Source organism: Mastomys coucha, unplaced genomic scaffold (genome assembly GCF_008632895.1).
Source record: "Mastomys coucha isolate ucsf_1 unplaced genomic scaffold, UCSF_Mcou_1 pScaffold21, whole genome shotgun sequence".
NCBI classification, from domain to species: domain Eukaryota; kingdom Metazoa; phylum Chordata; class Mammalia; order Rodentia; family Muridae; genus Mastomys; species Mastomys coucha.
This window is the reverse complement of record NW_022196904.1, coordinates 172,696,821-172,723,260: the sequence shown is the minus strand read 5'-3', so window position 1 is coordinate 172,723,260 and position 26,440 is coordinate 172,696,821. Positions and strand designations below refer to the sequence as shown.

At 44.7% G+C, this 26,440-nt stretch overlaps 1 protein-coding gene across 11 annotated transcripts in view; it reads right to left on the bottom strand.

The window, feature by feature from the left end:
- Positions 1 to 778: 778 nt before the first annotated feature.
- Positions 779 to 26,440, bottom strand: part of Lcor (ligand dependent nuclear receptor corepressor) — a 104,754-nt gene continuing 79,092 nt past the window's right edge. For all 11 annotated transcript variants that reach the window (XM_031390306.1, XM_031390311.1, XM_031390312.1 and 8 more), the window contains one exon: positions 779 to 15,449. In XM_031390306.1, the coding sequence (XP_031246166.1) occupies positions 10,478 to 15,449 (4,972 nt within the window). In that variant the 3' untranslated portion in view covers positions 779 to 10,477. The remainder of the gene's footprint in view (positions 15,450 to 26,440) is intronic.

The window sequence follows — 26,440 nt, the reverse complement described above, 5'->3', positions numbered from 1 at the left end:
GCTCCTTGGGCCATTTCTATTGCCACATCTGATTAAAGCAGCAGGTGCCAACAGGGGCAAATGGAAACACTCACTGCTAGAGACCGTGGTATCTGATGAGCATTTCCAGTCTACCTGTACTAGCTGGTTTTCACCATGACCTAAATTTGTTAGCTTCAAACAAAATACCACAAAACAAAAACAAAACAAAAACGAAAATAAACAACAACAACAAAAAAACAGCACTCCTCCACGAAACTAGAAACCCCAACTTTTGGAATGAAAAACAGTTTTAAATTATTTTTAAAAATTCTGGGTTAAATAAACACATCTGTAGATTGGAAATTTACAACTTCAGGGTAAAAGCAAACCCAGGGGCTGCTGGGCAGTCACTATTCTGTGATATCCAGCCAGGGGATGAACTGGTTCCATGGGTCTCATGGATCAACCAGGATCTTGAACAGAATCACTTCCAGCAGATCCAGCGAGTCAGATCACAGAAGCAGCCTTGGCAAATACAAGGTCTGTTTTCTGTCGCATCCCAGCTGGGCCACAGAAGCGGACAGCACTTAGCTGGCTTGTTCCCTGCCCTCAGGATGAACACGGACACCTTTCTGTCCTGTCCAGTGAATCCCACGATGCTTCCATTTTCTGTCCCGAGTGAGGTATAACTCAGTGTCACTAATCGTTTAGGGTAGTGCCCACCTCCAGGGCTGACACAGTCTGCTTTCTGCCACACGCTAGTGAGGCGGGAGACTGTGCTGTACTGCCCCCATCTCCAGTGACTACACAAACACACTTTAATATCAAAGAACTTTAATATGCTGCAATAAAATAAGCGCCTTGGAAAAGCTCACAGAACAGATGTCAATGTTAGAGAGATCCCTCCCACACGCCCTCTAGCTCCACACCCATCCCCTCAAAACCAAACCAGAAAATCTTCCAAGCCTGGACTTCGGTGTGGGCCCCCTTTATCAAGAACAAAAACAGTTATCTATGTGGTCCAACAGGAAAAGCAAAACACAGAAGCCAGAAACTCTACGAGATTTCAATATTTAAGAGACTCGGTACATACTCAAAGTTAAAATAACTCCAACTTTTATAGCTATACATACTGTTTTAAAGCAACTTAATATATTTTTAAATTTCATATATACACTCTCAAAGGTTCTTCAGGTGAGGTATGTAAACATTGTCTAATGAAAAATTTTCAATGTTTCAAACCAACAAATTCACAGCATACATTGAATTTTCATCCATTAAAAACACAGTATTTTCCTACACTCACTAACAGTGGAATCCAGGCCCAAGAGGCATGTGCTGTCCGGCCAGGTGGCCATTTGCAGAGCCTTCTCACTTCGCTTGTCTGAAAGGTGCTGGGGACAGGGAGGGCTGGACCCTCCAGAGGCCCCACCCTTGGGCATCTGGAGCACTGGCTACGACTCACAAGACAGCAAAAAGGAGCACATCCAAACACCTACAAGATTGACCTTGGCAACACCACCAGAAGGGACCAGTAAGAACTTAAGGAATGGTGGAGACTCAGCTCCCTGAATCTGGAGCCGGATCCGTAGCCCCTGCCCTAAACTCATTCTGAAGGGTTGTGGCCTAATAGAAGCAGAATCCAATGCACACCTGAGTTCAGTTAGATTGCATGGACCTCCTAGGACCCCCCCCCAGGCCCCTCAAATCAGGGCACCGGGCTGTGCTTTTCATACAGGGTGGGGCTGAACTTCTAACTATCATAATGCATACGGGAAAATAATGCCATGAGATCACAGAGAGGACCAGCGCACACAGGCACTGGCCCAGGGCCTTGGAGGAGCTCAATTTTGAAAACCACTTGTTCCCTGAGGGTAAACAGCAGGCTTACATTGAGATTAAGCAAGGTTAATGTGGGGGATTTCATTACAAAATATCAAAGACTCAGGAAACTTCTGGCCAGAATTTCTATTTCAACCCCATCTCATTCTACAAGAACCCCCCCCCCCCCCCCCCCCCCCCTCACCGTAAGTAGTCACCTCCCCAGCACCACAGTGCAGGGCACGTTCTCTCCTCTGTACGCTTTTGGGCCCAGCAGTGGAAAGTTTACCTTAATGCACCCGCTTCAATCTAAAAAACACTAGTGAAAAATCCCAAACACCATCAGAAATACAAAAAAAGACATATTCCAAAAGTCTAAAAAACTACGTCACTTCTAACAATGGGTATCTAGGTGTGGGGTATTCCTTTTCGTTAAGCTTAGGACGGTCACAAGGAAAGGCTGCTCAACAAGAGTTGGGCACATTAAGGACCTAGCCAGACTCTACAGGTCATGGACATCTCGAGTCTAGGCATAGAGGCAAAAGGCAGGACATAGGCTGGCTTCCAAAGATGAGTCAGACAGAGCGGGTGTGGGGGGGTGGGGTGGGGGGGAATATAATAGGCCACATATGTTTCTCTGGTAAAAATTCCTTACATTTATTCTATGGCCAATTGAGCTTTGCCTCATCTGTTCTGGAAAGTAAAATTCCTGGGAGATCACTAACCTTTGACTGGCATGTCCACTTTTGATGTGTCTGGTGTTGGGAGAGTTCCCACACGCTGCTATAGTTTTGTGACATGGGAGCATGCAGAAGAAACAGAAGCATCGATTCAAGTAAAGCAGCCTCTTAGGAAAGGCAAGAGGCATGGCAAGAGCTGTCCCCCAACCCGATCCTCTGAGACAACAGGACTGGTCAGCACCTGGGGTCATATTGCTATGGGAACACATCAGAAGGGATGCCTGGAAATCTGCTCTGCAGACCCAAGCACTGACCTGCACTGTACACCTGTATATATATATATGTAACACAACCAGGGGAGAAGAGGGGGCGGTTAAAGCTTGGATTGGGTGGTCCATTACAGAGCAAATGCCCCAAGCAGCTCTCAACCTGCTGGTTTTGTTTCTTTCTCCATGAGTGAACTGTGTTATGAAAGAAGTCCACTATTCAAAATATAATCTTCTACAATACAATGCAAACCAACATCACTCAGAATATGAGTTTGTATACAGAACATGTAATAAATATTTTTTAGAAAACTATTTACAGCATTACATCTTGTGAACATCTAGATGAGAACAGAATCTACTTTCTGCAAAGGTGAAAGAAAGTCTTGGCTGTCTAGTTCAGTGCTAAGTTCCCTGGCTCCTAGTTACCCATTCACATTTCATCTCAGTATCAGATTTGCTTACAAACAGCATCCTAGAAACCAATCTCCAGCATCACCATTCACGTGTCTTCCTTGTCCAGAAAAGACAAAGGGAGGCCATAAGGAAATATGCAAACTACAGTTCAAATAGATGACAGTAATCCCTACATACCTGGACTGCAAATAGAGTCCTGGAGCTGCAGGCCAACCCAGCCACCCCAGCAGAGTGACATAGTGACAGATGGGGGGTGCCCATGGATGAAGCACAGGAAAAGGGGGCCATGCATGACCATAGAGTACTGGTTTCATGACATCAAGGCTGTTCTGGATTGCAGACCAGGACTCCTCAGAAGCAAAGCTGAATGCATTTTAGAACCATGGGTTACAGATGGGTGGGAGGGGCCACATCTGCACAGATGCTTGATAAGAAGGGGAGAGGAGGAAAGCCAAGATGTTCCCAAGTTTTGTCAATATGCAGAAGGTGTCAGGTGTGTCTCCTCTGGGTGTGTAAATAAATCCTGAGAGCCAGGTGAGCAGCTCCCACTGGCAACCACCATGGCTTCTCCTCATTGCACAGGCATACGGCTGCTTGCCACAGGACTACAACCAAGGTCACTTCCATGTACAGACCATGGAAGAAAACGGTTGAATATATCAATGGTGCATAGGTAAGTGGCTATGGGGGATGCCAGGATGCTAGGCTGGGCAAAGCCACACCCCCTCAAGCTCCACTTTGGTCAGGAATGGAGCATCCGGAGCAGCATTAAGGTTCCCAATCCATATTCTGTCTGCCCAAGTGCAGTAAGGGTTCTAAGGTTACAGCCTCCCGCCTTTACTGTGATGTTTAGGCATTTGATAGCTGAGCATGGGAGCTGGGAGAAGAGATGGCAAGAATAGTTTTTGGAAAGCCCTTTTGACAATTAGCTACTTTTGTTAAAATAAATACTTTGTATAGAAGCATTTGAACAGGAAAATACCACTATTTACACAGTAAAATAAACTCCACAGTGGTGTGTATAAATAGGTACTCTATATATCTGAAATCAATCACTAATACAATCTCCTAGAACTACTAAGAATGCAGAAGCAGCCACAAGTGAAATTAATTACCCTAAGATACAGTGGCTCTAGCGGTACCCCCTACTTGTGGCATAAATATACAAAATTATGCAAATCTTATTTGTGTAGTATCTTTACCACAAATGCTTCCAAGCACAACATACAGCTCTAACTACAACACAACATGAGATGTACATTATGGTACCAACTGGAGTGGAGAAACAGTAAGCAATGAATTCAGACCTGGTTCACTAAACACTGAGAATCTAGTAATGAGGAGAGAAATTCTTCTCATATGATATGTTCAGCGAAGCACTTTGGGGGTGGGGGTGAGGGTCCCAGAGAAGACGCCACCTGGAAGGGGGCCAGTGGCATAGGCAGGAGGGGAGAAGAAAGGCAATGTGCCAAGAATGGCTCCCCAGAAGAGGAGCTGCTTCAGGCCTGAACAAGCCTGGGCTTCCCTGGCAGGCTAGAGGGCCTTGGACTTGCTGGGCCTAAAGCTGCTGGTGCACGGACAAGATGCTCTTCGTGTAAAAAGCATGGCCTGGACTCAGGGTTCAAACACACAAAGGCCAGTCACTTCTTTCCACAGATACTGACCAAACTTGAGAACTGTAAACCCGCACACATCGTACATACAGGAGAGAATGGAGGGCTATCAGTGTGAACAGTACTAGTTCCTGCGCTTTGTGAGAGGCACTGCTGGAGGCTGCTCCATCACCGGAGATCAGCATGTGTCTGTTAAACACCGCTGGTGGAATGTCTCTATCAGTCAAGTTCACTCATGGTGATGTGTAAGAACAATGATCGATTGCACTCTTAGGTTACAAAACTATACTTGAAACTTTACCCTAGCCGATACGGTATATCCACAACTCTTCAGCAAGTATCTAATGAGCAAAGACAAACTTTTTCTTCCTTGCAAGCACTATCAGGAATGATGTACAATGGCTACTGTGTGCTGAGACAGACATGCAAGATGCCACAAACCCAGGACTGTTGCAATGGTGGCCTAGGTGGAAAAAAAGTATGCCTAACTGCCCACACAGTTTCATAATGGCTTTTGCAAAGATCAGTACAGTGACCTAGAAGGTCAGGCAGTGAGTATTCTAGGCAGTTGTGGACCACTGTCTGTCAGTGGTTCTGTTACTTCTGCTTATCCAGTTCAAATAGTGAAAACCCATGCGTCCAACCTCTGGTGTATTCTCATACCACGGGCACTGGGCCGCTGTTTCAGGCAGGTGGTCTACGCTTTCAGGGGCTTACAACTGCACCCCTATCAGACAGGATGGGCCTATCGGGTGTGAAAACTTGAGGGTCTCCTTGTCACGTGCCTGTGCTGCTGCCAATCTGCAGGCCAGATGACAGGCTGAGGCCAACACACGAAAAGCCTGGGAAAGGACAATTAGGTGGGGAGAAGGTAACGCCAGGAACTGTCCGACACTGACTCAAACCCAAAGACAAAAGCATGCGTGAGGACAGCCTTGCACACTGTCATCGGTGGTCCCCTGGGTGCAGAACAGTAGGGTGCTACAAGCTGACCACCCCTGCAATGCATCACTTGTACATGACAGGACTCTTCAGAATTTTCAAGACTGGAATTATTTTGAAAGTAGTGTCAAAAGGCTAGTTCCCTAGCTCTGCTGTGTTAAGTTTTTTTTTAAAAAATATCTTTTCCTTGAAGGATGTAGGTAGAAGTACCTGCTGTGTGGATGCGAGGACTGTTTTGGGTATAGACACTTCATATTTTAGGCATTCCAACATTTCAGTGGATAACCAGCCATTAGAAGATATAGAGCAATAGGTAAGAACTCAAAATAATTTGGGTAGGGGACACAGTTCAGTGGTAGAATGTCTGCCTTGCTTACTCCCAGAGTTCAGTCTTTAGCACTGTCCACTAATTAGGGGACAAGGTCCCCATTTTGAAAATTTTTTGACACGACACTCAACCTCATTCTGGAATGCAGAATAAAAACTTGTATTTGAGTTTGGGGTTGGGGGAGGACTCACATCCTGGAAGCTGACTAAGTGTGATATACAGATTAACTCCCTAGTCATACTCAGGTTAAACATTTTTTCATTCTTTTCTATAGCAGTTCAAAACCTACCACTTTATTGTTAGCTTGCCTTTAAAAAAATTACTTTGCAAATGTGATTGGAAACAGATCAACGGTGACACATGATGAACAGCGCTTTGCATGTCGTTAGACTTTTGTTTCCATGCTGTCTGACTTCCCCACAACTAAATGTCCACAGGAAGCACCCCGGCTAATCTCATCAGAGACAGTCTTGGCTTATTTTAGTAAACAAGTAAAGCCAGAGGCAGTTCTATGATTACAAACTATGGGAGTGGGACAGGGGTCAGGCCACGGAATTTTAGAAATCCAAAGATACTGTGCTTGGGGATCTGGTCTGCAGGCTGTGGTGCCCTCATGGTGTGCCTGGAGTAAAGGATTTAAAAGGAGATGCACCTTGTTCAGAGCTTACTTGGGAGCTGTCTCAATGACATGCCTCTCTTATAGTAAGAGCACACAAATGTGTGCGTAGGACAGAACCGAGATGGGAGGCAGGAGAAGATTCATCCCTAAAAGTGGTTATTTTCTCAAGCAGGGGTCAGCAGGTTTCTTCAAAGATGTAAATTTAGTTATTTTAGACTTTGTGGGCTTCATGGCCACTTCTCCAATTATTTAGTCTACTTCATAGACAATCAGGAAGCAAAAAGGCATGGTTATGTGCGGACAAAACTTAGTTTATACAGGAGTCGCCAGCCCAGTTTGCATGCTTGACTGCTCGGTTAAGTTAAGAGGAGGCCTGAGCTGGCTGATCTGAAACCAAAGGGATGGAGATAGCTCCCTGGCTACTGGGAAGCTTCTTGGATTATCCAGTCTGTTCCTGGTATTGTGGCACGCATAGACTTGCTGATGGCAACACTGAGGCATCTCTGGTTTGCATCATATAGCACTCTTAGGTCTACTAATCAATGAGTGGTAGCTGTGCCCTCACTACAGAGGCCATCACAAGGCTGGAAACAGGCCAAATCTTGGCTTACAGCATCTGTCTTGCAGTGATACTTGCTGATGACTTAGGTGCGTGGTGAGAAATTCACCTGTGCTGGGTGACACACTGGGTCCCTGGGAAGGGATGAAGAACTCTTCTCTCTAAGCCATTACAGAATGGTGAGGTGCAAACCCCACAGCTCAAGTGTGGTTTAGAAAGAACAGTGGAAGATCTTCAAAACCAGTAAGAACCAGGGAATTCCAGGGACTAGCAACTGTGGATCAATAGCCTCAGGTAATATTCCTATGCAGGAAGCTCCTAGAACAGAGAAAGGTTTGGGGTCTTCCCAATGCACTGAAAGACTGTAACACATCCGAAGAAGTGTCAGAATGAAACTCTGAACCCTCATCAAGACAGCAGGCCCATCCCAGGGAGCCCAATAAGAAAATGGATCTCCCAAAGAAGGCTGTGCTCTAGGGAAGCTACACAGAGCTTCTCCAATAGCTTCTGGGGGCATCTTCCAGCTCCTGAACATGGGAAACCAGTCCTCTGGCATCAATTCCAGCTCCAGCCTGTAACAGCCACTTTACTGAGTGTAGGGAGGGCCAGAAGCAGAATGCCTTTCAGATTTAGCATCAAAACTGTGGGACAGAGTGCACTGCATATGGTGGCAAGTCATACTGGAAAATGGCTACAGGAAGGGAGGAAAACAAAGAGGCTGCAGTCAAGTTCAGACCTGAAGATGCCGAGGGATGATATCCCAGCATGCTCTGGGCATAGAAAGGCCTAGAGCTATCATCAAGTTTTGCTTTTGTTTCCTTTCTTCTATTAACTAAACATATCAGCAAAAACGAGATTACTTAACTTGAATGTGCTAATTTTGTGGACTGTATAACTATAAATAAATGCATTTACTATTATCAAGTATAAGTTGCTTTTCAAGATGCTTATGTCATCATTAGGTGGTTGCCTAATAAACATTTCCACAGAGCTTCTTCAAGTGCAGCCTATCTCGAAGTGAACTTTTAAAATTGAAAACACCATCAGAAAAGTAATGGAATGAGATACAAACTGGTGGGAGCTGGAAGCATTCCACCGACTTACCACTCACTCCTCCCCCTAACCCAACCCAAGCACCTTACAAGGAAATCTGCAGGTAGCCAAGGGATCCTCATATATACAGGCATCGGCACACCTGACATGAGCAAGCCTCAGCTGCTTAAGTCACTACAACAACAATATCCAGTGACAACTATAGCAAAAGTTCTTCTAAGCCTTAAAACCATCTTTTAAGATTAAATGAACCTATTCAAAACATACTAATGCTTCTGTGCAACCTAATGCTGAGAGAGAGCTGCTGGCATATACTCAGCAGTCTCATTACCATAGGTAGCTTGTGAATGGTCAAGGTCAAAGATAATAAACCAAAACCAAAACCAAAAACAACAAAACAGGGAATGGGGAAAGGGCTAGGAGGCTCATGGGACAGAGGTGACAAAAACAAAACAAAACAAAACAAAACTGATGACTTTCATTATCTGTGAAATTCAACACAATTTTCAACTTCTCATGAATCAAATGCTCCAGTCCTATCAAATTATCAGAAGTTTCCATTATCTGCAGCAAACCTTTAACAATAGCAAAATAGGTAGAAGGCCTGTTTTATCATGATTTGCATATAAAAGAAGCCCATCTGGGTTGATCTAAAAAGATCTGAAACAACCTAAGTAGAAACTTAATCAGAAGGACAGGGCAGCAGCTGTCCAAGCCTATTCTGGTGACAGAACATGTCAAAGCCTCCGTCAGCTTTGGCAACCCAGGGTTTGCTGACTGGCCCAGTGGAAATGTCAAGTACACACTGTTACAATGGAGCAATGTTGTAGGCACCAAGTAAAGCCAATGGGGCCGTGTCAGGCTCCACCACGGAAAGGCAAACATCACTTTCAATTATTGCGGTTCTCATTTCTGAGCCATGGGACAGAATGACATGGTTGGGGAGGGGCGACTCTGCAAGTGTTTAGCCACAAGAATGGAACTATCAATTTGAAAAGACACCTACTCCAGGCAAAGACACGCGAATCAGAGAGTGCCATTGAACTGCACTCATCTGTGTGTGTGTGTGTGGGGGGGGGGGGGATGTAGCTCCACTAAGATTCTGGGCAGCTTCCTTCAGCTGCCTGGTCTTTCAGGGCCACGCTCACACCTTTCCCAAATCTGATGTGGAAGTTGGATTAGAAATGCACAGAGACTCTGAATTACTTCAAACATTCCGGCCATCACTAACTACTCAGCTCACAGATACACTGCGTAGTGGGGAGGGAGGGACTTTACTGTGAAACTAGGACCAGGAGACACTTGTAGGTAGCAACCTTGTGCACGTAAGATGCACATGCACACGGCTAAGCTTTTCCACTGCCGGAAAGAACATCTCCACTTCCGATCCGCAGGGAAGTACTTTGTGTGAGAATGAAAACAAGAGTCACTCATCTTAATGGCCAAATGACTGGCATGTTAGTAGTAACATAGTTTAGGGCAAAAAACAAAACAAAACAAAACAACAACAAAAGAAAGTGTAGCACATCTTTGTCCCATGGGCACACAAATTTGAGAACATGATCTGAAATGATTTAAAAAGAAAAAGATGAAGGGGTGATCAACAATATGAATTTTGGAAGAAAGGTAACAGAAATATTAATCTTTTATAATAATTATAAATCCCCTGCATTCTCCACATACCATAGAAATGATTTGGTTCAGCTTTCAAATATCAATCAAATAAAAACCAAACAAGACAGAGAGGGAGTTGTGCTGCGGTCTGCAAGGTGCACCTGTCTAGGGGCGCACAGGCAGCTGCTGACGGCTCCTCATTCGCTCGCTCGTGCATGTGTGGCGGCGGCCTCCTCAGTGACAGAACAAGTGCTTGTGCGTCAAGTATAAAATACAAGCCTTTAGTCACATACATCAGCTTCTTAGCTTTTGTAAATTTTTAAACAAAAAGGATAAATAAGGCACTGTACTTCTTAAAACAAAAACTGCTTGGTTCCAAGTTTAAAACCCAAGGAACAACCAGAAAATAACGTACGGCTTCCCTTAGCCCCAGAGAAGAGCTCTTCAAACTCCCGTTCCCAGCTTAGATGCATTTTCTGGCATCTCAAACTGGCGTCCCGTTACACCGTGAAAGGCTTGAGAAGCTTATAAAAACAGATTCTGTTAATGCAAAATGAAAGGTTGCTTTCGTGGGCCCACTCCTCAGTGACTAGCTATCCAGCTATCACTTGGCTTCTAACCGCCTCCGTTTGCCCTGGGAAGAGTCCAGTTTGGCCTTGAGCTTTCTTTTTCTCGGGGCAGTCCGGTTCTCTGGGCTTTTTGCCAAGGGTCTGGCTCGGCCCCTACCACTGCTCAGCTTCCGGTTTTTCCTCCTGGCTTTTGGCGGCTTTGAAGAGGCTTCTCTTGCGCCCCTTTGTTTTGAGGGCTTTGTCAGCGCTTCAGAGGCCGATGCTGCGGGCTGGCCAGGTCTTCTGCTTGCACTCTCCTTGTCCTTCCTGGATGATAAGCAGGTCCTCCCAGGACCCTTCCTACAGACTCTCACTTTATTCTCTTTCAAGGTCACCTTCTTGGATAGCTGGTTGGCTCTGTCCTTTGCAGCTAGCTTCTTGGCAGAAAGGCCTCTGCTGGCTTTTGCTGCTGGCCCCTTGTCCTTATTGTCTTGAGCACCGGAGCCTTCTGCTCTTTTGCGCTTGTTCTGACCTTCCATTTTAAGCAAAGTTTCCGGCATCTGCTTCCCTCTTCTCCCCTTGCTTCTTTCAGCTCTCTTGGGGTTGACAGGAAACCCATCTGCACCCACCTGGAGGGCGAGCTTTGGGGACATTAGCGGGTTGATGCACACGCTCTTGCGGCCCTGCTTCATTTCAAAAGCCCCACCCAGTGAGCTGTCCAGGCGCTGTGCTCTGAGCTTTCCTCGAATATTGGAATACTTTCTAAGGATCCGGGTGCTGGCTGGAGTAGGCAAGGTGGTGGGAGGATGGCTATGTCTACCTTCCCTGACTTCCTCCACACTATCTTCACGGCTCGGGCCAAGGCTGACGTCACTGTTGGCCTCTGGCTCTCCTTGGTCAGGATTCTCTCGTAGTTTAGCCCATAGCTTCTGTGTCTTCCAATTATTCCTAGCAGGAATGGCTCCAGGGAATTTCTTTAAGTGTTTTTTCAAGCGTTCTGCCTGTAGTGAACTAGGGTACATGGGGGAAGGAGGGTACTTCTGAAGCGGATGTTTAACAAGGGGGACGTCTCCTGGAAGACGAGTATTTAGTTTCTTCACAATGACCAGAGATCGAGTTTCTGTTGTCTCTAAGAACCACTTACAGATGTTAGACAGCTTAAAGTTTGTCATAAACAGCATCTGAACAGGAGAAAATTTTTGCACCTCCAGCGAACCTCTACACTTCCGAGACCTCTTCTTGCTCTTCCAAATCTCCTTCAGCCTGTCAGACTTGCTCTTCGCTCTTGCTGTTGGCTGAGCTTCTTTTTCCAGTTGGATCCAGCCCTTCTGAACTCTTAGGTAGTGGGCGTTGAAGCTGGCGATCAGCTCCTGGTTCTCCTCCTCTGCACACCATCCCATGAACTTGGGCTGCTCCTCCACCACCGTGTCCTCATCCTCCTCATCTAAGGGCTCGGTACTCTCAGAGGCTCCACTTTCCTTTGGTGCTGGGTTTACTTGTGTGACTTGCTTTTCTGAAGTCGTTTTCGTAGTGTCCACGGCAACCACACCATGAGCATGTCTCAGGTTGTAGGTAGAAGAAGGCAGTCTCTTAGGCCTTGTTACCAATTTTGGTGGCCCAGCAGCACCGCCACTCTGACTGGCTGATATCCCAGATGAGCTACATGGAGCAGGGCCAGCATCATCTTTATGGTGGGTATCCTCAGTGGCCTCTGCATCCTGTATGACAATGTGTCCCGGGTTCTCTTTTACCTGCTCTGGGTCCCTCTTGCAAGGAATGCTTTCTGAGGGCACATGGGCATCTCTCTCTTCTATCTTGGGCCAGACGTGGGTTTCCAGGTTGTCCTGGGGCAATGTCTGGCCAACAGTGGCCGAGTCATTGCTTGGGTTAGTCCCTCCTCCTTCCCTTTTAACTTCCTTTGCCAGCATGTTTTTAACAGTCTGCCTTGTACTGACACCGACTCCTTCAGCCTCCTGCTTGGTCTCCTCATCAGAGGAATGCTCACGGACACCAGGGTCTTCAGTGTCCCCCAGATTGTCTGTACGGATGCTATCACTCACTAGGCCCTCGGACATCATCCCACCAGAGTCCCCTTCTCTTTTAGAATGCTTTACAGCAGGGTTTTTAGAAACCTTGATTTCGGAACAAGCAGTGGATGAATCCAAACCCTGGCTTCCTGGGTACCTGTCAGTAGAAGAAGAATCTACAAGCTGACTTCTTAGGCACCTATCAGAGGCCTCGGGGAGCTTTCTAGCCTTTTTCTTCTTATCCACACTCTCTTCAGGTGAGTCGGAGTTTGGCTCACTGGGATCATTTTCCGCTGAGTATCTTGTATCATTGTCACGCGCCTCCAGGTGTCCTGTTCCACTTGCCGTCTCACCTCCTTCCATCTCCCCTGAGTTCTCATCAGTGACAATGCTGCTCTCCAGCAGGGGCAGGGAGTCATCTAGCAACAGTGTCTCCCCAGGGATGTCTCTGGTCTCGGCCTCAGTGCTGGTGCTCTGGTCATGCTCAGACAGTTCTAGACCAAGGGGAGGATCTAAAGCCACAGCGGAGCTCTCATCTTCTGAGCATGGAGAGCTCTCTTCTCTGATGGCTGTTTCAGGAGAAGACTGAGGTCTACGTAGGAGATCTTCGCTGTCCTCCCGGGAGGTGAAGGGGATGCTTCCAGCTGTCAGGACCAAGTGGCACTCCTGTGCCTGCATTTCCTCTGGACCTAGCAGGGAGTCTGGTGGCTGGTCCTGTTCATGCAAAGACAGTACACTTTCTGTAGGAGGCGAGACCACCATGCTGCCTTCTGGCACATCAGACATAGCTTCATTAGGGAGGGGAGAAGGCAGCGGACATGCTGGGCTAGAGGCTGTGGTCTCTCCTGGCCTAGGGGCGCCGCTAGGATTCTGTTCGCTCATGGTGAGGCAAACCTCTGGCTCCTGATGCTCTTTCGCTGATGTGTCTTCGTCTGCTTCCTCAAGGGAGGTTCTTTCTTTCTTAGGATCGTCACAGGTATCTCCTTCTAGAAGCTGCTCACCTACTGTGGGAAGCTGCATATCAACTGTGGAAATCTGCACGTCCACTGTGGGAAGCTGTACAACCTGTTCCACTGCAGGAAGTTGTGCACCTACTGTGGGAAGCTGGACATCTGCTGTAGGAAGTTGTGTACCCACTGTGGGAAGCTGGACATCTGCTGTAGGAAGTTGTGCACCCACTGTGGGAAGCTGCACATCTGCTGTAGGAAATTGTGCACCTACTGTGGGAAGCTGGACATCTGCTGTAGGAAGTTGTGCACCCACTGTGGGAAGCTGGACATCTGCTGTAGGAAGTTGTGCACCCACTGTGGGAAGCTGCACATCTGCTGTAGGAAGTTGTTCATCTACTGAGGAAAGCTGGACATCTATTGTAGGAAGTTGTGTACCTCTGGTGGGAAGCTGTACATCTGCTGTAGGAAGTTGTGTACCTACTGTGGCAAGCTGCACATCTGCTGTAGGAAGTTGTACACCTACTGTGGGAAGCTGAACATCTGCTGTAGGAAGTTGTACACCTACTGTGGGAAGCTGAACATCTGCTGTAGGAAGTTGTGCATCTACTGAGGAAAGCTGTACATCTGCTGTAGGAAGTTGTACACCTACTGTGGGAAGCTGCACATCTGCTGTAGGAAGCTGTACACCTACTGTGGGAAGCTGCACATCTACTGTGGGAAGCTGCACACCTACTATGTGCTTCGAAGTGGGAACTGAAAGAGTCTTCTTGGGAGTCACCACTGCCTCTGATGCTATTGGTGAGCAGCTTCCTTTTTCTTGGGAGCATAAATTTCTGGCCAGCGTGCGAACAGTTGTCAGCTCACAGCAATCGCCATTGACAAAGTATCCCCGGGTACTCTTTCGGGCTGTTTTCCGAGAAGACAGTATGGATCTCTGATTCTCAAAGTGGCATTCTGTTATTGGTTGGCTGATATAAACAACATCACACTGGTTGTCATAATCATTTATCCTCAACCCTGATGCCCTCTTACTTTTCCGAGCAGTCTTGATGGAGGCCGGCATCATCTTGGTTTGTGAGTGACCATTGGATGCTCTGTGCACAGTTGGCGTGGGGCTGGGAGCTAACCAACCACCTTTGGAATGATCAAAATGGCCCTTGTCTCTGGGATATGTCTGGAAACTCACCTTGTTTCTACCTAGTGAATGAAGATGGTTCTCTTGCTTTGGCCTTGCGTCTTGCTCATCTGTCTCTAAATCCTGGTATAAGGATGTTTTTGAGCTACACTGTAAAGCATTCTCTTTGTCTGCAGTACTAGATGAGTTTCCCATAAACCCTGAGTCCCACGTCTCTTCTGATAAAGCTTTGAATGAGTTTCTTTGAGAAACAATACAGCTACCACCCTCTTCAGTATTCTCAGCCGCCACTTCCACTGTAGCCACACTTTGGACTGACACTGGGGCACTGTCTTCAGCATCCTCACGGGGTTTCATGTTTGTGTCTTGCTCCTGGCCAGTGGTTTGCCCCTCTAAGCTTTTAGAACTGTGGGGGGAGTTAGGAGAGGAAGAGTCCAATGTACTGATGTATCCCATGGTGGGACTGTCTGCAGAGCCTATAGGGTTCTGTTGAGCATCTGGGGGTTCAGAGGGGTCTTTCTGGACAGTGCTCAGGGCATTGTCTCTCCCATCTACAGAGTCTGTCTCAGGAGGTGGTTCCTTCATGGTTTCTTCAGTCACATTCAGGGAGCTAGGAGAACCAGATGAGTCTAAGAACAACTTTACAGAGGCAGGAGAACTCCCCTCAAGACAATCATCCTTTTCATTTTCTCTGCTGCTCAGCTGGGCACAACCTGAATCGCAAGCGGAGGCATCCATCACTGTGGAATCCAAAGGCTGCAGGCCCTCAGAACCCGGCTGGGATTCGGTGTACAGGTCACTCAGGACACGGATGAATTGCTTCTGATGATGAGCGCACAGTTTGACCATAAACTTCTCCAGTGGAGACTTTGATTGACGGTTAGAATCAACTACAGGTGCCTCTGCTGAATCCTCTCTACACAAAAACAGAAAAAAGAAGAAATTATTATGTGTATTTCCAAATAACTGTTTGTGTAGTATGAACTGTATCAGATGCTATTTATATTGTAAAGAGAGGGCATTCTGGTGAAAACTGTCACTTACTTTCAAGTCTGTTGTGTACCTCAGTTCAACAAAGAATATGTAATTAGATTGCAAAGCCAGGCTATCATATTTTCAAAACTCTCATATGTTTTATATTTATGGTATACCTAGGAAGGTATACCACTAATAAGCTACATTCCAAACCCTTCTTCATATTTTCTACACTTAAAAATTTCAGAAATAGTTATCTTTAGAAGAAACACTGAAAATAAAAATTTGCCACATTATTAACTCTGTATGGTCAACACAGAGCAATCCTTATCCACAAATCTGTAACACTCTAAAATGTGAACCCTTTCATGGTGGCACGAGTGGAAAATTACACACCACGCCACTGTTAAGTACAAGACTACTGAAGAATTCTGTGTAAGATTCCTTTTAGGCTGTATGGACATAGTGGGCCTGGGCCATAAATGACTTCTGACATTAGACCTGGGCCTCACTCCTGAGATGGATACATCCTTAAATATATGCAAACATTCCAAAACCTGAAGAAAGACAAAATCAAACCATGCCTTCCCCCGATTGTTCTGGATGAGGGCTGCTCAGCCTGCCCGTTAGTCTAGGTTCAGGCAACGGGGTTAAAATAACCACTAGCTTCAGTTTATAACATGACAAAAAAAAACAGACATACTATGTTCCAGAGACTACAGATATCTGCTTAGAAGTAGTTTGAGAACTCAATGCCTTTAAGACAATTTCTCAGAAAGAACAATTAGCTGGATAGCCACCAACGGTGCTCTAGAACAGGATACAAACCAAAAGAAATTTCACAGTGGAGGGCTATCAGCTTTGTCCGTGCAAGGCAGAAGCATTCTCACGCTAGCCCACCACCGAGCTCCCCCCAGAATATTACCAGGAAACATTTCACAGTCACACAAGCTGCTCTACATGAAAGCCATCTCCACACTGGGAAGCTTTGCTGGAGTTTAAGTCACAGAGTCACGGGAGTGAAAGAGGCCAACACTAGATTCAAGACAGAGCACAAGCATGCCCTGCAGGGGATGGCCAGGGATCTCACGGTGGCTTTGTGCTTCTGGAGGCACAACTTTTACTGAGCTGACACGGAAAGAGCCCAGAGCTTGATACAACTTCTCACATACACACGCTTCTTGGCCCCTCTGGTTTATAGACCTTTAGGCGACTATTATTTGAGGGTATGTGAAACACAACAGAACACAGAGCGTAGGTAGCTTCATGTGTTCTGAACAAGTATTGCTAAGTCTTTAGGCTTACTCTTCCATCTCTGACTTTGACCTGTGGCCTGCGTCCCCTGCCTTTCCACTTCCCACTGGTGACGCAGTTCCAGTGAAGGACACAGGACTGCAAAGGAGACATGTGGCTTGACTTCTACTCTGACATATACAAGAGAATTAGAAAGTTAACCAGTCTCTTGAAACCTTAGCTTCACCTGCACACTGGGACTGGATGGCAATATACTGAGAGTTTGCACAAAGGCAGGACTTCAACAGTTTTGGCTTCTCTGCCTTTTTAAAAACCCTTTTTATTCTTTGTGAAATTCACACCACGAGCTCCAGTCCCATTCATCTCCCTGTCTCTTTGTATCTACCCTCTATCCTTGCAACCTTCCCTTCCCCAAGAAAACAATAACAAAAATCTCATTGTAGAAGCTTTAGTGAGTCACAGTGTGTCCCATGGTACACCCTTCTGCCTACACATCTTTACTTGCAAATGTTCATTGCAATGAGTCATTGGTCTGGTTCAAGACCTCTGGCTTCTGCTACTCTATTGATACTCCATCCTTACCAGGGCTCCTCTCGGGAACCCTGCTGTGTGTATCAGGGAGATCCTGTAGCTTTGGTTCTGCAGGGCCGGCCCCTTCACATGTTCCAGCTGTTCATAGATGGGGTAGATGTTGGGATGGGCCAACTCAAAGCCCTGGATCTAGGCCTGGGTGGCAGCCGTCCGTGTTGGTCAACCCACCAGCTCTCCTTCACTCACACCACCAGGGTGAGCTTTGTGATACTGCTCCAGCTGGCTCATCCAATGCCTCAACTGGCAAGGCTGCCTCTGCCTCTTATGTGCTTGGCAAAAGCAGTCAAGGTTCTTGTTGGTTACCCAGAGAGACTGAAGACTTTCTGTCTAGCTGAGGCTAACCTTGAGGACCACTCATTTCTTGGGGAAGGGAAGGTTGCAGCTTCCACCCTCCAAGTACTAGGATTACGGTTGTGTGCCCTCACAGCTGCTAAACTTTTAATTACATTTATATCATGTATGTGTGTATACACTCACATGTGGCACATGTGCCACAGCATACAAAGAGAAGTCAGAGGGAAGATTCTGTGAACATGTTTTGTCCTTCCAAGCATGTCGGTCCCTGGAATTAAACTCAGGTCATCAGGCTTGGTGGCAAACACTTAAACACTGAGCCATCCTGCGAGCCCCTGAATTTTTGAAAATGTTTTGGTGTAATTCTTCACAGAATCACACCATCACTTAACACATGTCTTTCTCTCTTCTCTGCCTTTCCTTCTTGAGACAGGACCTTCTCTGAGAGTCAGTATTTACCCCATCAGGACCCAGAAAATGGAAGACAGTGGCTCTCGGGAATGGCAAATGATGTGTTCTTAGTAGAGATGTGTCAAAGGTACGAATCTGACTCATTTTGTAGGCAATTTGGATGCATAGGCAGGAGCCTGGCAGTAAGCAGTGTCCTTGGGGCTGAGAGACTGCACATTAACACTAACCTTTGTTCAGCTATCATTAAATAGCTAACTTTACAACTCAGCCATACAATTACTTTTGGCTGTGACTCCAAATTACTACTTACTGCACACCCCCCCCCACATCCACCCAAAAAGGTTTTAAAGCGAAACCTAATTTAGATGATTTTTAATTTCTTACCATTCAGCTATCTAATGCTTAGAGTTAACCTCAACTTCCTGGTACTTGATTATATTGCTGCATTTTTCATGTTTGGCTTTAAAAAATGGTGTCGGTCTGATTTAAATGGCTAAGATCTACCTCTGCTTGGCAGTACGTGAGTTTTCCTGCATCTTTGACAGAGCCCAAGTACAGCACTCGCACTAACTTTGTTACTCCTAAGCAACTGCTAATTGAACAGAGCAGAGATTCTGTCTTGTAGAGAATTTCTCACTCATGTACAGAACATGGCACTGTAGCTCGGTGATTAGTTTGTACCGTGTATGCTCTGGACACCTGACTAAATAGGATCTTTATAAGAAAATAATATTGCAGATGTTGCAGTCCTCTCATGGTATGTTGAAATGACTTTCCGTCTGGTTCAGCAGGAGGCCTCCCTGTAATAGGTAAGTGAATTATTTAGCAAGCAGAGCACCACCACCAAAGCTCAGTCAGACCACAGGGATTGGTAAAGGAAGAGGAGCGTCTGACTTGCAGTTCTTGGAATTGGTCCTGGGTTTATCTCCTTGGTGAGAAATGGTCTATGCAACCTTGGTCACACAGTCTTTCTACCTTTAGCTCAATGCCTAATTCAGCAGGGTGTGGTAAAGGATAAGATAATATTCATAAAAACTGTAAAAGGCACAGTTTAAAAGCAACGTGTTGCCTCACAACCCTATCTTTAATGATTTACTCAATGGTGTTTTCCCAGATCAGAGGTTAGGCATAGCTGAACTCTCCTATTTAGTCAGTACTGCAGTACTTTCGTTCCTGTGGCTAATATAAATGGTGGCCAGTCAACGCTCAGGTTATTTTCCACTAAAGAACAGACCGAAATGCACCAGGAAGCTAAAGATCAAGTGGAAGCATCTAGAATCTGGGAGTAATAGACTCAGATACTTTCTCCAGCAGTTAGTGTGTAACCACCAAAGACTGCTACGCAAGCAAATCAATGTCACTGATGACCAAAATATGTTTTTCTTGACTGAACAAGACCAACAGTAAGCATATGGGAGCTAATGTTAGGAGCAGAAAAAGTTTGTTTGAGGAGGAGAAAGGCTGTAGGTAAAGCAGGCTATGGCTAGAGCATTCAATTTGGCTTGTTTCTTTAAACAAAACATAAAAATGTATGCTCAGTCCCCTATCAAGATGTACTTTTGCTAGGTGGTAACTGGAAAGAATGCTTCCCACTTCTTCACTCCTGGTCTAGGTCTTTTCCAGGATATGGTGAGTCTGCTGGCAGGTTAGCGGGGCCGGAAGCAACAGAGATAGGGTAAGGAGGGAATAAATGATCCGAGAGGAGAGATGGAAAGGGCGGCTCTTAAGGGAGGGAAATAAACACAGAGGGAGAAGGGTAAAGTAATAAGGATGCCAGAAAAAGCTGCAAGAAATTTAACTATTTATCTTAAAAAAAAAAACTATAACACACACAATTGTATATGTATTTTATACATATATAATTTAATAAATTTTTCTCACTGGGTTAATGGTGCTTCCTATAAAAGCCAAGGAACACCTTTAAAAAAGCCACAATACCCATGAGAATCCCACTTTTGAACAGTTGGCTAGGGCTGTCCAGGAGACCCCTACACATACAGCCTTCTGCTGGTGTCTTTGGTTGCTCCCCAGAGCAAATCCTTAAAGAAACCACATACCTCAGGAACAGATCCCAGAGACCCCTGAGCCGTGATGGGCCTGAGTGTCCTCTCCCTGAGGACAAGTTTCATGGCACAAGAAAGAAAGAAAGTATTTGCTCACGATTATCTCGAACTTACCACTCTCTCATCTCTAAACGAAGGAGTGACTCAAAGGGTATGTCAGAAGTATGTCTAGTCAAAGTGGGCACGGGTGTGCAAATGGTTCTTTGTACAAAACTGTGCACAGCTGTACCTCCAAGTCATCTGCACTCGAGTTTTCTATCCACAGAACTGGCTAGGAGAGATAATCATGGAAGTGGGGAGCTAGCTCATCCAGTAAAGTGTTTGCCATTCAAGTATGAGGACATGAGTTCCATCTCCAGCTCCTCATAAAGAAGTGAGACATGGAAGTTCTTATAATCTCAGCCTGGGGAGGTAAGGACAAAAGGATCCATGGGGTAAATTAGCCACACAGTCTAGTCCAGCAGTTCTTGACCTGTGTGTCTTGATCCTTTTGGAGGCTACATATCCAATATCCTGAGTATAAAATACTAACATTATAATTCATTATAGTAGCAAAGCTACAGTTATGAAGTAGTAACAACATAACATTATGGTTGGAGATCACCGTAGCATGAGGAAGTGCATTAGGGAGGTCGAGAACCACTGTTATAGTGGAATTGGTGAGCTCGAGGTTTATTGAGAGGCTGAACTTCAAAAATCGAAATGAAGAGCATTAGAAAATAACCACCACAGAGCTCTGGCTGCCCTGTGCATGACACAGGCCACTACTCCACAAGTCAAAGTTCAGGTAAAAAGCAACAAGAATATAATGAGGGGTAAAGCAGTTTGATTCATGCTCTCTAGGTGGCTGAAATCTAAAGGATCTCAGTTTCCACAAAACTTTAGAGAATATTAAAATCTGGAAAATTAACTAACCCCTCCTTGGGACAGAATCCTGAAGGGTGGCGATTGTGTATGGTAGGCTTGATCTCTTCCCACTGCGGAAGCAGTTCTCTGGGAGTCACTGGTAATGGCGACACAGGAGAGCAATGGCTAAAATCAGTGATACCACAAGGCCAGCAATCCTTACTAGCAGCTTTCTCTCCATTTACCAAATGTGCTCAAAGCAGGTAAGAGAAAATGTCACCAGTTCTATGAATTAATACGACACAGGGGGAAGGGCTGGTGCTAGACACGAAGCAGTGTGCTGGCCCTCTTGCATTTCAGGGCTGTATATCCCTGCTATGAGGCTGTTTGCAGAACAGATCTCAAACAATAGGCAGTCGTTTTGAGGCACATATACTCAATCCCATGCTTTCTTCAGCTTGATTTTGTTTTTCTGAATTTTAACCAGTCTGATTTATTACATTATAATATCATGACAAAGAAGATTCGGGTTTACTCTATGCTTTGGCTATGACACATGGTAAACAGGAGGAGGTGTGAGCCATGGTAGTGCAGGACCAGAGTGAAAGGGCCAACCCTCCCCAGCAGTGTGATGGCCTCCCCGCCAAACTCACTTTTGCTTGTCACTCAGTCATCCCAAGCAAGATATCACAAGATCAAACATCCTACACTTGGTGTTCATTAGACAAAAGGAAGTTCAAAGGATGCAAGGATGAGATTTTAGACCGGGTAACATAAATTTAACAGTTCCTAGAAGTTACACCACTGAGTGCTGGAACTGAACACTAACTTGGTAAGAACACAAACTAAGCACTCACTATAAGAACTCCTGAGGAACTCTAAAGTAGACTGTAGGAAATCATCCAGTTTACATTTCAGGTACAGACAGATTTGAGCTGAGAAGTGTCACATACCCTGAGCCCCACGGAGCTGGAACTCTGGGTGATAAGGTCACCATCGCAGGAGAAAGAGACCAGGATGAGCCAGGGAGGCTAAAGTGCTTTCTACCTTGCCTTCTTTCTTCTGAAGTGAAAATTAAATTTTTTTTTAGGGAACTGCACTTTAGTTTAAATCATCTTAGGCAAAATACAGACAGAAGGGGTTCCTTCTCCAAGGTAAGGAGAACTAATCTTACATGGTGCCTGCTCCCTTAAGAGTGATAAGCAGTAGGACAACTGTTCAAAGACCTGGAATGGTCCAGGCAAAGAAGTCCACTATCAGACACATTCCAATGATTAGGTATGTACTTCATTTGTGATAATCATAATGGTTTAAAAAAAAAATCACCAATTTGCAGGGTAGTGTGGGCAGAGGGATGTCCATCTAAAACAGCTATGAGAGGAGCCGATAGAAACACAACTTTGTTTCTACTCAAGAAATGAACTTCTATGCTTTTGACAATACCAGATGATTTATCAAATAAAGTGACTGTACGGCATCCAGACTTTCCCCATGTTTCTATGAAACCTCTTATTTCTCAACTTTTCAAATTCTCTTGACGTTAAGTTTCTACCACTGAAATTTTAGATTTTAGAACACATGTCTGTGGTGGATCCTAAAGCTTAATCCGTTTGATAGCATACAGCAAGTTACTTAAGATGCACACAATATATAATGCCTAAGTAGTTATTTCAAGAAGCTTAAGATTTAAAATTCTCAATTGTTTACTTCATGGATGGAAAAAGGAAATGTTTGAGTACAAAATGAAAGTATAGAGATTAAAATTTCTTTAAATCTATGTGTATGTGTGTTTTGTCTGCATGTATGTCTGTGAACCAAGTGCATGCCTGGTGCCCAGAGTGGCCAGAAGAGGACATCAGATTCCCTGGGACTAGACTTAAAAGGAGGTTATGAGAAGTCACGTAGGTGCTGGGAACTGAACCCAGATCATCTGGGAGAGCAGTGCATGCTTAACTGACACCATTTCTTCAAGCCCATATTTTGTTTCCTTAAGAGATGGGGGTCTTGTTGTGTTGCCCTTGCTTGGGCTGGAGGACTCCTACCTCAGTCTTAGTAGGTAGATTACAGACTTGTGTCTCTGAACAGAGCAGTCCTGAGCAGTTTTATATCTACTTTTTCCTTTCTGGGGTCTTTCTGTAATTACTATCCTGCATCAGCCTTTATTCAGAAACACCCAAGCCCACTGCTGAGGGGTGGTGTAAAGTATGTAAGGGTGTTGTGGTGGGGTGAGCTAAGTAGATTTAAACTTGTTCTTACTTGGAAACAGTGGCAGCCATAAACGTAACTAAATGTACACACTCTGTGCAGACATAAAGCTGAAGAGGCCCGACTAAGCATCTATCAGTATTGCTACAGACTCCCTTGCTTCCAACACACACACTAACTGAATTCAGTTTGTAGGCTGGCTTTCTCAGGAGATACCCTGCAAGCTCTGTGCGATCAGCTTATTTTAGGCACCACTTCCTATTCAGTACACGCGTTCTAATAAAGCCCAAACAAGGTCATGTCACACTGGTCAGTGAATTCCTGCCAAGTTCCTATTGCTTCATTCTCTACTCTTCAGCCCATCTCCCTGTGAGAGTGAGAGATCACAGCTCTTCACTCATCTTGTCTCCACCTTTTATTGAACAGCACTGACTCTGTGAGCTAATAGTTTTCAACCCATTTCCTCTCCTGGGTTATGAGGCTTTTGTAGGTCAAGGTCTATTCTAACTTGGTAACTTCACTGATTACAGTCTAGGGAAACTCATTGCATGCATGAAGCAATGAATAAATCAACAAAATAAAGTTAACTCTGTGCCAAAAATGATTTTCCTAATGTATTTCCCAATGAAACTGAAAGGGGAAGAAAAAACACTTTTGACAGACAATCAGAAAGGTCAAGAAGGAGCTTTTCAACGAAAAAATATTCAAATCAACCCAACAGAAGAAAGGGGTTTTCATCACAAGCAAATATGGGAAATAAGTTCATGCATCCTATTGCACAGTAGGGTAAATAAATCTAGACCATAAAATATATTCATAGTAAAAAGAGAGAGGAAAGATTTGGAGTGTTTCTAAAAGCAATCATGTTCAAGGAGATATGCATGCCTTCCCTGTTTGAATATCATATAATGTACAAATTCATCAAATAACTTCATATGGTATAAAATAAGTATGTACTTTTCACACCTCAATTTAAAAGAATAAAAAGTGTGAGTTTTGAAGGGCAGACAGTGAGTGTGCAAGTCTCTGACAAAGTATGCAGGTGTATGCTAGTGCACTGGGACGAAAGCAGATGTGCACGAAGATTTTCTAAGCCAGGACAGGATCTCAATGCTAAGCCAGGACACAGAGATACTGTACTAGACCCCAGTGTCCAAGCCCACCTACACAGATATGTATGAAACATCAGCTTCATGACCCCTAATACCTGCCCCCTCTCCCCCACACATACTGGCAAGCAGGCAGGCAGACAGACAAGGATATACACAATCAATCTGCAAGAGGCTAATGTTACAACATCTAGTTTTAAACACTCTAATTTGTACGGATGGCCCAGTTCTTAATATCAAAACATTAGTTCTCATGGTTACTTTCCATTAAATCTGTATCTCTGTACAAAAGCTACACTGCCAGCTCTTCCTTAGCGAGGTATCTGGAGCCAACCTAATAGACAATGTAATGCACACTGTCAAGCCATTTATCAGTTTGTAATACACAGACCCTCCATATAATTAAAAAGTTAACCAGAGCCACATCAACTAGGCAGCAAACCCCACAAAATCCTTTCACTGGAAAGATTAAGGGTTTTGTTGTTTACTCAGGGGAAGGGGTAGTCTGCTCTGTAAACCACAGTGGTTTGAACTTTTGATGCACCTGCATCCACTTCTCTAGCCCTGTGGAAACTTTTCTTTCTTTCGAGAACACTAGCTTTGATGATTAAATGGGCAATCCCACACAGTCTTAAAAGAGTATTTAGTTACACTACCACCTACTTTTAAAAACACATAGATCCAAAGTATATGAACTTTTGGCCTTGTAAAGTGATCTATTTTTGTATATTTCAATGTAGTTCACATTTATGCACGTGTGGCAGTTTGAATAAAAATAGCCCCATATGCTTTAAATGGAGAGGTACTACTTGAGAGGAACTAAGAGGTGAGGGCTTGTTGGGGGAAGTGTGTCACTAAGGATGGGCTTTCAAAATCCCAATCCAGCACTACTGTCTGTCTCACTCTCTTCCTGCTGCCTGACATTCCAGATGTAGGACTCTCACATATCCCTCCTGTACCATGTCTGTCTGTGTGCCACCATGTTTCCTGCCATGCTATTAATGGAATAAACCTCTGAAATTGTAACCAAGGCTCGATTAAATGCTTTTTAAATAAGAGTTGACATGGTAATAGTATCTCTTCACAGTTTAGAATACCGAGAAATATGCTTAATATTAAAAAAATAGTTACGAGTACTTGACTGAAAATACGTTTGCATGTGTACCATGTGTGTGCTTGGTCCCTAAACAGGATCACAAAATGCAGAAATGCCCTTTTTCAGGTTTCAACCATAGTCCTCAACTGGGGTTAAAATAAGATTGTCCATGCCTCATTTGCAAAGTTCTAATGACCTTCACAAAGCACAACAATCTGATTTTCTATGTTTACAGTAATTTATGACACCTCCTAGGAACTTACTTCTGCTTTAATTTATTGTGCACTTGCATGTAAGAACCAACTTGCCTCGGTGCTATTTTATGACGTGTCTAATATAGGCTCCGTAGCAACTAGATATGCCAGGTACTACAGCCCTTTTGACAGACGATGGAAACAGAGGCTTGGTAACTTGTTAAAACCATATAGCAATAGAAGAGAAGGTAACTGGGTCCATCAAATTCTGTTTCTTAGACTTGGGATACCTCCTCACTTTGTCTTACCTATTCAGGTGTATCAGGCCTTTAAAAGGCTTCAATTTATAATTTTTGTTCAGATTCCAAGTTCTATATTTTTAATACTGGATATTACTACTTCCTAAACTGATACATTTTCTTTTTCTTTTCCTTTTTTTTTGGTTTTTCAAGACCAGGTTTCTCTGAGTAGCCCTGGCTGTCCTGGAACTCACTCTGTAGAGCAGGCTGTCCTCGAACTCAGAAATCTGCCTGCCTCTGCCTCCCAAGTTAATCCCTTCTCTGGGATTAAAGGCGTGCATCACCACCGCCCTGCCTAAATTGATATATTTTCTTGAATCAAACCAATATTAACATTTAGTTAGTCTAGCTGAGTCTAATGGTAAAATCCCTCACTCTCATTTTGATTGTGTGAATCATGCTTCTGTAGTGTGGGTAAGTGTAATGGCTTGGAACTGTGTTAAGGACAAGAGCAAAGCTAAATCCCTTAAATTTCCCAATAATTATGATTTCAAGAATTAAAGATTAGAATGGTACCAAGAGTCCCACTCAGGGGGCTAGAGAGATGGCTCAGCACTTAAGAGCACTGAC